Raw genomic sequence first — 13,629 nt, 5'->3', positions numbered from 1 at the left:
AGGCAGGCAGACTGCTTGAGCCCAGGGGTTCGAGACCAGCCTGGGATATATAGCAAGACCCCATCTCTACAAAAAATACAAAAATTAGCTGGACGTGGTGGTGTGCACCTGTGGTCCCAGCTACTTGGGAGGCTGAGTTGGGAGGATTGCTTGAGTTTGGGAGATTGAGGCTGCAGTGAACCAAGACCACGCCACTGCACTCCAATCTAGGCAATAGAATTACACCCTGTCTCAAAAAAAAAAAAAAAAAAAAAAAGATTTGTAAATATATTTTTTCTTCAACTTAAAATTAGTATTTTTAAAAAGCATAAAAGTGATTTTTACTAAGTATACGTTTATGTGTTTTAAACAAAAATAAAATGACTAGCATGGGTTTGCACATGTAGTTTTTTAGGATTCCCCTTTCTGAATGATATTTTCCATTAATTCAGCTAACCACAGGCCCAATTCATGGGATAAGAGAGCTTCTCTGGATCTTGACTCTCATGTTTTTGCTCTTTGTGTATACAGATCTCTGGGGAACTAAGGGGGAGGATGTGATTGGCAAGGCAGGATTCACGCATTCCTGGGTCCCAAGTCTCTGGTCTATAGAACTCCAAGGTGTCAAATCTCATCTCAGTTTGAGATCCACCCACTGATGCACTGCTAGGCTTCTGGAGACAGCAGATGAGGCCATCAGTGCAGCGGTTAGACATGAAGAACCCCCTGCCACGCACGTGAACCTAACAGTTTGTTAAGGCCAAGAGAGTTCTAGTGCATTCAGCTCTAATGTTATTTGCCAAGTGGTTTGGGTTCTTTGCACAACTTCCTTGGTTGCAAAATTGTACTCATAAAAAGAGAGGTCAAGATTAGGGAGCCAGATGTATGGAGGTGACCTTGTGCGTAACTCAATGATGGCTCTATTGTTTCAAGTTCTCATCTACTTCAACAAAATCTGTTCTCAGTCATTTATGCCTGAAATTTCTCCACTCTTGTTTACAAATGGAAAGAGTAATTCCCCAGCTGTAGCTCTTTAGCCCTCCAGATCACAAGTGCTAAGATCCCAGAGTCAGAAGTCAGTCTTGCCACATTCATTCTCTGCCCAATGTGTGAGAAATCACTCCACTGTCTCTAAGAATACATGATACCTTGCTGCCAGTAATAAAACCCTAAAATCAATGATTTCTGATTTATAAGCTGGTCCAATTATAAGGTTTTCTCAGCAGGACTCAGTCTGCAAGGGTATGGCATTAGCAGAAACAGGATACTTTAGAGAGGAGCACTTGGATTTTAAAGTTTTTTGATAACAAAGTAAGAAAAACAAAATTTGTCATCTAGAGAAATGGTAGAACCAATTTACTTGCTGAGCATACATTAGACACACACACACAGTCAGACTCACAAAACCTCTCCTCTGCATGGCATAATTGGAATTCCAAATGCAGGATTTAAAACCCAGAGAAAATTTCTTTTATTTTCCTTCTGTCTTCCTTTTTTTTTTTTTTTTTTTTTTTTTTGAGACAGGGTCTCATTCTGTCACCCAGGCTGAAATGCAGTGGCACAATCACGACTCACTGCAACCTCGGCCCCCCAGATTCAAGCCATCCTCCCACTTCAGCCTCCCAAGTAGCCGGGACTACATGCATGTCCCACAATGCCTGGCCAATTTCTTTATATATTTTTGGTAGAGATGGGGTTTGGCCATTAGCTGGGAGTGGTGGCACACACCTCCTTGGGCTCAAGCAATTCTCCCACCTCAGCCTCCTGAATAGCTGGGCCTACAGGTGTGTGCCACCACCCCCAGCTACTTTTTGTTATTTTTGTAGATACAGGGTTTCACCATGTTGACCAGGCTGGTCTCAAACCTGAGCTCAAGAGATCTGCCCGCCTCGGCATCCCAAAGTGCTGGGATTACAGGCTTGAGCCACCATGCCTGGTCTGACTTTTTTTTAAATAAACAAAAATGACTTTATAATTTAAAAATCAGTCAATGGGGAAAATATTTTTTATAAAACATGAATGCATGAGACTGCGATCAACCTCAGTCAGTGCTTCAAGAAAAATGTATTTCAAGTCCAGTCTGTGAAAGATGAAAAGTACAAGTGGTTCTGCCCTCAAGGGTTTACAATCTGCCTGCGTAGATAAGATGCAAACAGGACCAAAGTTCCCCCAAAATAAAAGGCAGTTTGTAAACACCAGGTGAGTAAGTACAGCAGAAAATTCATGTTCAGAGATCAAGATAAAGGGTCTTTGAAAAACAGTTTTGGATGGCAATGAATGTGACTTTAGTGGCAGCTGATGAATTATAAATTCAGGGACTCCACTAAAGCAAAGGAGGTTCTTAGTCAGCAATCCACCATTGAATATGGAAATAAATTCAGGACTGCCAATGGTGAAATGAGCTCTCAGGGAGTTGGAACTCTGGTGCTGGAATTGAACGTTCCACTTACTCAAACATGTGGAAATCTATAAAAAAATGCTGAGTCCATGACTAAGAACTGAATTTTCATGCAGGTCACAGTAATAATTCAGGGATGAATCAAAGTGAAACTGGCCCAATTGTCTCACAGAACTGATGTTTACGGTTTATTTTGAATAAACATAGAAATTTACCTTTCCAGTCTTGAAACTTGAGAAAATTACATTTGTTTTATCTGAGAACCCTTCTCAAGAAACAAACCATCAGGCCTCCCTGACAGTATCAAGGAGCTGAAACTTACTAGATCACTGCGTCTGCACAATGACATGCCAGACCCCTCACCATTTATGATTGCCTAACCAACCACCTGCTGCGTGTTGACAAACTCCTCTTCCATACTCCTCCCTAATTCCTGTTTTCCCCCATATGGTTATTATACATTTATTCCCTGTTATATAAACCCCTAATTTTTATTTTATTTTATTCTGAGGCAGGGTCTCACTCTGTCATCCAAGCTGGAATGCAGTGTTGCAATCATGGCTCACTGCAGCCTCAACCTCCCAGACTCAAGCAGTCTTCCCTCCTGAGTAGCTGGGACTACAGGTGTGCACCACCACACCCAGCTGATTTTTTTTATTCTTTTCAGAGACAGGAGTCTCACTATATTGTCTAGGCGGTCTCAAACTCTTGATCTCAAGTGATCCTCCCACCTTGCCTCTCAAAGTGCTGGGATTACATGCATAAGCCACCACATCCAGCCTAAGCCCCAATTTTAGTCAGTCAGGGAGATGGATTTGAGACTGATCTCCCATCTTCTTGGCACCTGATTGAAACCTTCTTTCCTGGTAATACTTGTTGTCTCAGCGATTGGCTTTCTGTGCAACAAGCAAAAGGACCTAGACTGAACCCCTAATGTTTTGGTAACAAAAGAAGTACTAGAACCACTGCTATGAAAGTGTTGAAACTGAAAACCTACCGCATAAATTCACTAGTAGCTGTGAGGTAGGAGGCAGGACTTGACTCCAGAGGCGGGGCAGAGACATCAGACCAGATTGAGAACTAGCTAAAACAGGGCTGGGGTGAAAGCAGCCTTCAGACAGGTCCACCAGTGTGCCGTGTCAATTTACTGTTGCTATGGCAACACCTGGGCGTTACCATCCCTTTCTGTGGCAATGACCCAATGATTACTACCCCTTCCCTAGGAAGTTCTGCATAAACCTCCCCTTAATCTGCATGCAATTGAAAGTGGGTACAAATACGACTACAAAACTGCCTAAGCTGCTATTCTCTGCCTACAGGGTAGCCCTGCTCTGCAAGAGCAGTCACGGAGCTATAACACTTTCTCTTCAATAAAGCTGTTTTCTTCTACCTCTGGCTTGCCCTTGAATTCTTTCCTGGGCAAAGCCTAGAACCCAGGTAGGCTAAGCTCCACTTTGGGACGTGCCTGCCCTGCATCAGCTGGACATGCTTAACTTCTACCAAATTTCTTTAAATAAATAGTTTGAACCTGCTGCCCACACTTTCTCATCACCCACTCCCTGACTTTTGAAATCTGCCCTTTACCCATCCCCCCTTTGCCATTATCAATGGCCTCCTGGTCACCCTTGTGTTCCTCAAGCCTAGCAAAGTCCCTGGCAGAGTTCTGAAATGTTTGCAGATGTGAATCTGTGACTCAAGTTGATGGCTTTTTCTCTAAGTCCTGTTACCTTTGGCCATGCTGGAGCATGACATTAATATTGATCTGGCCAAGAAATTATCTTCCTATCATGTTCCATGATTCTTCTGTCTCTCCCCCAGCCTTCAGCTACTTCTTCATGAATATTTTTCCTGCCCCCACTTCCTGCTTCCTACATGTGGCTTCAATCCAAGGCTCAGTCCTTCACTCTCTTCTCGCTCCATACTTCACTATATACAGGATATTATGATAATAGGTGTTGTAATAATGATGCTAAGTTCCTAGAGTATACTGGGAACGTCACTCACTATCTTATTTAATCCCATAAAAACTTACAATGTAGATATTATTATTCTACATTATGGGTGAGGAAAATAAGGCTCAGAAATTAAAGACTTAAAGACATGTGCTTAGTGGTATGGTCTGGATGTTTGTGTCCTCCAAATCTCACATTGAAATGTGATCCCCCCGAGGTCAGGAGCTACAGACCATCCTGGCTAACATGGTGAAACCCCATCTCTACTAAAAATACAAAAAAATTAGCTGGGCGTGGTGGCGGACACCTGTAGTCCCAGCTACTTGGGAGGTTGAGGCAGGAGAATGGCATGAACCCGGGAGGTGGAGCTTGCAGTGAGCCGAGATTGTGCCACTGCACTCCAGGGTGACAGAGCAAGACTCCATCTCCAAAAAAAAAAAAAGAAAGAAAGAAAAGAAATGTGATCTCCTATGTTAGAAGTGGACCCTGGTAGGAAGTATTGGATCACAGGGATAGATCCCCCAGGTGGGCTTAGCACCACCTCCTAGGTGATGAGTGAGTTCTTGCTCAGTTAGTTCACATGAGACCTGGTTGTTTAAAAGAGTGTGGCACCTCCCCACGCCCCAATTCTCACTCTTGCTCTTGTCATGTGACATACTTGTTCCCCCTTAGGCTTTTGCCTTGATTGTAAACTTTCCGAGGCCCTTACCAGAAGCAGAGGCCAATGCCAATGCAGAACTGTGAGCCAATTAAACTTTTTCTTTTTAAAATAAATTACCCAGTCTCAGGTACTCCTTTATAGCAATGCAAGCAGCCTAACACAGAAAACTGGTACTGAGAGTGGGGTGTTGCTATTAACACACTTGAAAGTATGGAAGCAGCTCTGAAACTGGGTAATGGGCAGAGGTCAGATGAGTTTGGAGGGCTTAGGAGAAGACAGGAAGATGAAGGAAAGTTTGGAACTTCTTAGAGACTTGTTAAGTGGTTGTGACCAAAATGCTGATAGATATGGACAGTAAAGGCCAGGCTGATGGGATCTCAGATAGAAATGAAGAATTTATTGGGAACTGGAGTAAAGGTCACCAATTCTATGCCTTAGCAAAGATCTTAGCTGTGTTGTGTTCATGCCCTAGGGATCTGTGGAAGTTTGAATTTAAGAGTGATGACCTAAGGTAGCTATCTGGTGGAAGAAATTTCTAAACAGCAAAGCATTCAAGCCTATGATCAGACATGGGAGCAAATAAATAAAGTTGGAACTTATATGTAAAAGGGAAGCAGAACGTACAAGCTTGGAAAATTTGCAGCCTAGCCATGTGACAGAGAAAGAAAAAGTGTTTTTGGGAGAGGAATACAAGCAGGCTGTGGAGCAACCACTTGCTAGAGAGATTAGCCTAACTAAGAGGGAGTTAAGTGCGAATATCCAAGACATGGGAAAAAGGCCTCAAAGGCATTTCAGAGATCTTCTAGGCAGCACCCCACCCCCCCATCAAAGGCCCAGAGGCCTACGGAAAAAAAATGGTTTGGGGAGCCAGGTCCAGGGCACCACTGCCCTGTGTAGCCTCAGCACACTGCTCCTCACATCCAGGCTGCTCCAGCTCCAGCCATGCCTCACAGGGCCCCAGGTACAGCTTGGGCTGCTGCTCCAGAGAGTACAAGCCACCATAAACCTTAGAGGCTACCATGTGGTGTTAAGTCTGTAGGCACACAGAACGCAGGCATGAAAGAGGATTGGCAGCTTCTCCCTAGACTTCAGAGGATGTCTTGGAAAGCCTGGATGTCCAGGCAGAAGCCTGCTGCAGGGGCGAAGCCTCATAGAGAGATTCTACTAGGTCAGTGCCAAAGGGAAATGTAGGGTTGGAGCTCTCATACAGAGCCCCTACTGGGGCACTGCCTAGTGGAGCTGTGGAAAGGGAGCCACCACCCTCCTGACTTGAGAATGGTAGTAGAGCCTCTGGCAGTTTGCAACCTTAGCATGCAAAAGCCATGAGCACCCAACAACCTGTCAGGGCAGCCTCAGGGGCTATACCCTGCAACCACAGGGGCAGAGCCAACCAAGGCCTTGGGGGCCCACCCCTCCCACCAGTATGCCTTGGATGCAGGACATGGAGTCAAAGGAGATTGTTTTGGAGTTTTAAAATGTAATGACTGCCCTGCTGGGTTTCAAAGTTGTATGGGCCTATCACCCTTTCTTTTGGCCAATTTCTCCCTTTTGAAATGAGAATATTTATCCAATGCCTATAACACGTTGTACCTTGGAAGTAAATAATTTTTTTTTTTTTTAATCTCACAGGCTCATCAGTGGAAGGCTTTCATCTCTAGATAAAACTTTGGACTTTGGAGTTTGAGACTTTTGAGTTAAGGCTGGAACAAGTTAAGACTTTGGGGAACTATTGCAAAGGCATGATTGTATTTTGAAATGTGAGAAGGACATGATATAGGGGGGGCCAGGAGTGGAATAACATGGTTTGGATGTTTGTTGCCTCCAAATCTGATGTTGAAATGTGATTCCCAATGTTGGAGGTGGGGCTTAGTGGGAGGTATTGGATCACAGCAGTGGATCCCTCATTAGTGGCTTAGTGTCATCATCTTGGTGATGAGTGATTTCTCGCTCAGTTAGTTCATGTGAGATTTGGTTGGTCTTAAAACAGTGTGTCACCTCCCCCCAACTCTTGCTCCTGCTCTCACCATGTGACATTGCCTGCTTCCCCTTCACCTTCTTCCATGATTGGAAGTTTCCTGAGGCCCTCACCAGAAGCAGACGCTGGCACTACGCTTCCTATACAGCCTGCAGAATCATGAGCTAATTAAACCTTTTCTTTTAGCTAATCTCAGGTATTCCTTTTATAGCAATGCAAATGGCCTAACACACCTAGCAAATAGCAGAGTTGGGATTTCAGCTCAGATAGCACTGTTTTAAAGGTCCATATGCCCTCAAAACAAATGAACCAATACATAAATATTTAAAATAGAAAATAACTGAAAATTCAGAAATAAACTATGCTGCTTCCTGACTGCAGCATTGACTCTAACCTCTCTCTGTCATGTTAATGCTGAGTTTTCTGCTTCCTCTTGACATGTTCTTGTGGTGTCTGACCTGAATTCAAAATTCACCTTGTCTATGACTACTAATTATCACCCCAACCTTTTTTTTTTTTTTTTTTTTTGAGACAAGGTCTTCCTCTGTTGCCCAGGCTAGTGTGCAGTAGCACTATCATGGCTCATTATAGTCTCAACATCCTGGGCTCAAGCAATCCTCCCACTTCAGCCTCTTGAGTAGCCGGGACTTCAGATGTGCACCACCATGCCCAGCTAATTTCTTAATTTTTTTGTAGATACGGGCCTTGCTTTGTTGCCCAGGCCTGTCTAGAACTCCTGGTCTCAAGCAATTCTCCCACCGTGGCCTCACAAAATCCTAGGTTTACAGGCATGAGCCACCACACTTGGCCTTATCTTTTTGAAAATCTATTCCATCACTCTTCTATCACTGTTGCCATCACTCTCAGAGTCATGGAAGCTCAAGATCATAGAGTCTTTTTTTTTTTGAGGGAAGGTCTCGCTCTGTTGCCTAGGCTGGAGTAAAGTGGTGTGAACATGACTCACTGTAGCCTTGATCTCCTGGACTCAAGCAATCTTCCCACCTCAGCCTCCCAAGTAGCTGGAACCACAGGCACGTGCCAACATGCTTGGCTAATTTTTTTTTTTTTTTTTTTTGAGACGGAGTTTTGCTCTTGTTGCCCAGGCTGGAGTGCAATGGCACAACCTTGGCTCGCTGCAACCTCTGCCTCCCGGGTTCAAGTGATTCTCCTGCCTCAGCCTCTAGAGTAGCTGGGACTACAGATGACCACCACCATGCCCGACCAATTTTGTATTTTTTTTTTTAGTAGAGCCGGGTTTCCTCATGTTGGCCAGGCTGGTCACAAACTCCAGACCTCAGGTGATCTGCTTGCCTTAGCCTCCCAAAGTGTTGGGATTATAGGCATGAGCCACCACATCCAGTCATGCCCAGCTAATTTTTTTATTTTTTGGTAGAGATGAGGTCTCACCATGTGGCCCAGGTTGGTCTTGAACTCCTGGGCTTAAGCAATCCTCCTACCTAGGCCTCCCAAAGTACTAGGATTACAGACATGAGCCACAGTACCTGGCCTAGAGTTACTTTTGACTTTTCCTTGTTCCGTTTATGTATAGCACCTCCTTTCATTCCTTACTGTCTCCCTCTCCTTTCCTATAGTCACACCTCAAATCCTGGCTGGCTCCTGTCCTCTCTCACCTGATAACTGCCACAGTCCCCTATCTGGTATTCCCACTTCTTGTCATCCTTCTCCTGGAATATACCCTGCGATTCCCCATGAGGTTACACTTCCTAAAAATGAAGCTTTGCATTTGTCACCCAAATATAAACCTTTCAGTGGCTCTTCTTCAGAGATAAAATCTAGGCTTTACATCTGATTTTCAAAACCCTGAACAATCCAGTTCCTTCTGCTGTCTTCAGCTTCATCTCTACTTCATGCATACAGGAATTCTCTGCTGAGCTTAACAGTTTAAGTCAAAATTGGACAGCCTTAACTAGGGTGATTATGTAATTTACCATCCAAACTGGAACCATTTTCAAAGTGAAAATATGTGCCATCAAGAAATGAGGTCAGCTGGGTAAGAAATGGGGTCAGCCGGGTGCAGTGGCTCATGCCTGTAATCCCTGCACTTAAGGAGGCTGAGGCAGGTGGCTTGCTTGAGCTCAGGAGTTCAAGACCAGCCTGGGCAACATAGCGAGACCCCATCTCTACCAAAAATACAAAAAATTAGCCAGATGTGTGGTATGCACCTGCGGTCCCAGCTACTTGGGAGTCTGAGGTGGGAGGATCGTGTGAGCCTGGGGGGCGGAGATTGCAGTGAGCCGAGGTCACGCCACTGCACTCCAGTCTGGGTAACAGAGTGAGACCCTGTCTAAAAATAAAAAGAAATGGCATCAAGTGAGGTGGCTCACACCTGTAATCCCAACACTTTGGGAGGCCTAAGGCAGGAGGATCATTTGATCCCAGGAGATTGAGACCAGCCTAGACAATGTACAGAGACCCTGTCTCTAAAAAAAATAAATTAGCCGGGCACAGTGGTGCACACACATGGTCCCAGCTACTCAGGAGGCTGAGGTGGGACTATTATTTGAGCCCAGGTGATCGAGGCTGCAAAGCTCTGATCATGGCCTGGACAACAGAGCAAGACTCAAAAAAAAAAGAAAAAAAAAAGAATTGGTCCACAGGACATAAACTGGTATTATCCTATATTAACTGGGAGGTATGATCACTCTGTTCTTAATGTTACCTTGCCATCTATACACAGGCCACCTCAGATCAGCTACTAATGGTATATGTCCAGAGTCCTCACCAGTCTCTTCTCTCCTCTAAATTTTCTGCTCTAAGTCTGGTATCTGGAGTCTCCATCTTTGATAAGCCCCTTCCAGCCCTCAGGTTAGGCCACCTGGTTAGCTTTCAGTTTGGCCTTCTCACTGTAACAGACTCTCTGACCTACCAGCTCCCGGGAGCTGGCCCTGCCCCTCCCAGGCCAGCCTTAGCTCTAATGCTTGAAGAGCATTGCCACCTCCACAGTCACTGCCCTTCATATCTCCCCCTGCCTTGGACATTTGTCCAATTGCCACCCTTCCTTCACACTCAGATCTTCCAGCCTAGCCATTAGGATGTCTCTCTCTGACTTTCTGTGGCCTCTATTTTCTCTATCATTTGCTTTGCACTCACCATAGTCCTATTGAGCAGCAAATAACCTTGTGGGATTTAGTTTGGAGTCCCTAAGAAAGGCTACTGGCAACAAAGGTCCTGGCTGCTTAATCATCTCACTCCCAGCCTGTAACAGATCGGGTGCTTGGTGAATCACTACAAAGGGCATTGGGGAAAGGTGGTAAGGCTGGTGATGCTAGGATCATCTGACGGAGGAGACCTGGGTTGCAATGGGATGCAGTCTCTCCCATTTTCCCACTCTTCGGAGTGGATCCCCTCTGAGAAAATGCAGACATTCTTATACGCAAACAAGCAGCCACAGAGAGACGCCCATCTCTAATAAACAGCACGCCAAAGCTCTCTGGCAATGACAGCATCTACCCTCTCATGCATGTAGCTCTTCAATAAATGTCAAATCCCAAAAATTACAGCAAAATCCTCAGAGATACAATGGTTCTCTACTACACATGGACAAGCAGGTAATTATTTGGAAACACTCAGAGAAATGGGTTTTTCAGTGGCCTCCAGTTTCCCATGGGTCAAGGTGGGCTTCCTGCCCCATCTATTCCCTGTGACCAAGCAAGCCCTGTGTTCTGCTGTCCCTCCCCTTGTCCTAATCAACCAATTACCCTCATCCTGTTTCCTGAAGCTCCTCCACCCGCCTAACTCAAAATGGCTCTCCTGACTGCACAGCACTCAGAGTTTCTACCCAATTAACAAACAGTGGGGCGGAGGCAGGCGGGGAAAGCAGGTTATAAAACAAAATAGACAGTGTGACCTCATTTTGTTAAATCTTTACAAAATATTTTTTGTTTGTTTGAGACGAGTCTTGCTCTGTTGCCCAGGCTGGAGTGCAGTGGCACAATCTCAGCTCACTGCAAAATCCGCCTCCTGGGTTCAAGTGATTCTCCTGCCTCACTCTCCCAAGTAGCTGAAACTACTGGGGCATGCCACCAGGCCCAGCTAATTTTTGTATTTTTAGTAGAGATGAGGTTTCACCATATTGGCCAGGGTAGTCTCAAACTCCTGACCTCAAGTGATCTGCCCGCCTTGGCCTCCCATACTACTGGGATTACAGACGTAAGCCATCGCGCCTGGCCAACAAAATGTTTTAAAGTAGATATTTATATGGAGAAAGTCTGGTAGAAAATACAATAACCTATTAATAGTGATTTTTCTCATCTGTTTAAGTTTTTCTACAAATGGGTATTACTTGCATAATAAAAATTAATGAAGCAAAAATAACCATAGGTATATATGTTGGCTTCTTTTTTGCTAGTGGTAGTGGGTGTGGTACCCTGCCACTCTATCATGACCACCACCCGCAGATTAAGAAGAAAAACAACCCTAAGGCCCAGGAGACCAGCTGCATTTGTGGCCCTCTGAAGAGAGTCAGAGGCAAAGGTTGCCTTCATTCCTACCAGTGTGTAAAAACAAACTCATGATACTCTCATCACTCACCTGCCAATTGCAGGCTACCACCTACGCTATTGTTTTGTTGTTGTTTTGTTTTGTTTTGTTTTTGCCTTCCATATCCCTAGCCAAGAATTAAGGTGTGCTGGGAAATGCAAATTCTATGTGCAAAAAAAATAAGCATACCTTGTTTGTGAGAAGCAAAATAAAATAGGGCCCTGAAAACAATAGAACACAGAAGACAAAATGCAGGACTTAGCAGAAAATTTACATTCCACTTTTGATGTCAGTCAAGTTCTTTTCCTTCTAGATTTTCTGCCTCATAAGTATTCAGTTCAGTTTATGAAACACCTACTATCCGCCAGGCACTGTTTGTTGGTATAAGGAGGAATGAGGCCATGTTAAGTTGCAAAGGCTTTGTAGACAAATGGGGGATGTCTGCAGCATCAAACACTGCCCTTGAGCCTCATTACCTGGGCTTGTGTTTGAGGCTACTGCTAGTCTCCTCTGGCCATGCTATCTGATTACGCTGAGCCCATATGGCTGGGCTCTTCCACCTGGAAGTCACTTTGGCCTCTCACTGAGCTATAGGTGACATTAGGGAGGAAAGCTGCCTGTTGTCTTTGAGGTGTCACTCAGCAACTCACCCAAGTAAATTTCATATATAACACATGAGCTCTATGTAAGTCAGGCCATTCCAAACATACCCTCCAAAGTTGAAGAAAATCCACCCGATCCTTTTCAAGAGACGCAGTAACACACAGTTACATTTGCATGGATTACCATATGTGTTCCTTTTGCTGGAGACCCAGAATGAGAAAACACTGACCTCAGCCATAAATGAAGCTTTTAAAGTTCAAATTCTGCCTAACAACTAAACAACTGAGCACTTTGTGGAAACCCAAAGGTGAGGAAATGAATATGTGGGAGGTACATGTGAGTCTCCCCTCCTCCTCACCATGCTTAACTTGTCCTTCCCCACCAAGCCCAGCCGGAGGGATACTCACCCACACAGCTCTTCCCGTCCTCAGCCAGGGCGTAGCCACTGTAGCACTGGCAGACGAAGGAGCCCGGCACATTCACACAGAGCTGCCCACAGTTGTGGTCCTCCATGGCACACAGATCCTGGACTGAGGCAAAGTCACGCTGTTAGAACACAACGTCAGGCACATCTGAGAACGCCTCCAGCCCAGGGCGAAGCAACAAGCAGCTCCAGAGCCCTCACCAAAGTAACTTTTAAAAACATTATAGGATTCGATGTGTGATCATAGTAGAAAATTTGGAAAGCATTAAAAAATAGATAAAACAAAATTCACTTGTAATCCCCCCATCTGTAATCCCCCTACCCAGAGGCAACCACTGTTAACATTTTGGTGAGTTTTCTTTCCAGGTGAGTTTCTGCGTGTATATAAAAACACATTTTTCAGTCAGGCACAGCGGCTCATGCCTGTAATCCCAGCACTATGGGAGGCCGAGATGGGCGGATCACTTGAGGTCAGGAGTTGGAGACCAGCCTGGCCAACATGGTGAAACCTCATCTCTACTAAAAATACAAAAATTAGTTGAGCGTGGTGGTGTGTGCTTGTAATCCCAGCTACTCAGGAGGCTGAGGCAGGAGAATCGCTTGAACTTGGGAGGCGGAGGTTGCAGTGAGCCGAGACTGTGCCACTGCCCTCAAGCTTGGACGACAGAGCGAGTCTCTGTTTCAAAATAAAGAAATAATATAAAAATAAATATAACACATTTTTCAAAGTTGGAATTACTCATCACCTCTATGAAATACATTAAATAATTTTTTTGAGATGGAGTCTCGCTCTGTTGCTGGTATAAGGAGGAATGAGACAAAGCTCTTTGAAAACCCTCTTTGTGCTCTATTTATTCATCCTAGGAACAAACGAAGAAAATGGAGAAGCCAAAAGAGGTTAGGTAGAGGTAACAAACATTACCAAGGAGAAATACATACATGCCTATTCGTGGTCTTATTTTGGTCAAATATTTATTCCGTGTCCACAAAGTGCTAAGCTCTGGCTGTTTATTCACATGCAATATAGGAACAGATTATAGTATGCATCTAGTGCAACAGAACTAAGAATATGTTGGTGGATGAAAATATTAAAGGCGTCTCCATCCATCACTGACTCAGTCTCTGACACTATTTCCC

The 13,629-nt window shown here is 44.6% G+C and overlaps 1 protein-coding gene across 8 annotated transcripts in view; it reads right to left on the bottom strand.

Annotated features, from left to right (window-relative positions):
• MATN2 (matrilin 2) overlaps nucleotides 1-13,629 on the bottom strand; it is a 168,735-nt gene that overhangs the window by 63,244 nt on the left and 91,862 nt on the right. For all 8 annotated transcript variants that reach the window (XM_005563764.5, XM_005563765.5, XM_065519467.2 and 5 more), the window contains exon 5: nucleotides 12,476-12,598. In XM_005563764.5, the coding sequence (XP_005563821.3) occupies nucleotides 12,476-12,598 (123 nt within the window). The remainder of the gene's footprint in view (nucleotides 1-12,475; nucleotides 12,599-13,629) is intronic.

This window comes from Macaca fascicularis, chromosome 8 (genome assembly GCF_037993035.2).
Source record: "Macaca fascicularis isolate 582-1 chromosome 8, T2T-MFA8v1.1".
NCBI classification, from domain to species: domain Eukaryota; kingdom Metazoa; phylum Chordata; class Mammalia; order Primates; family Cercopithecidae; genus Macaca; species Macaca fascicularis.
The sequence above is the reverse complement of the archived record's forward strand: the minus strand, read 5'-3'. Positions and strand labels throughout refer to the sequence as shown.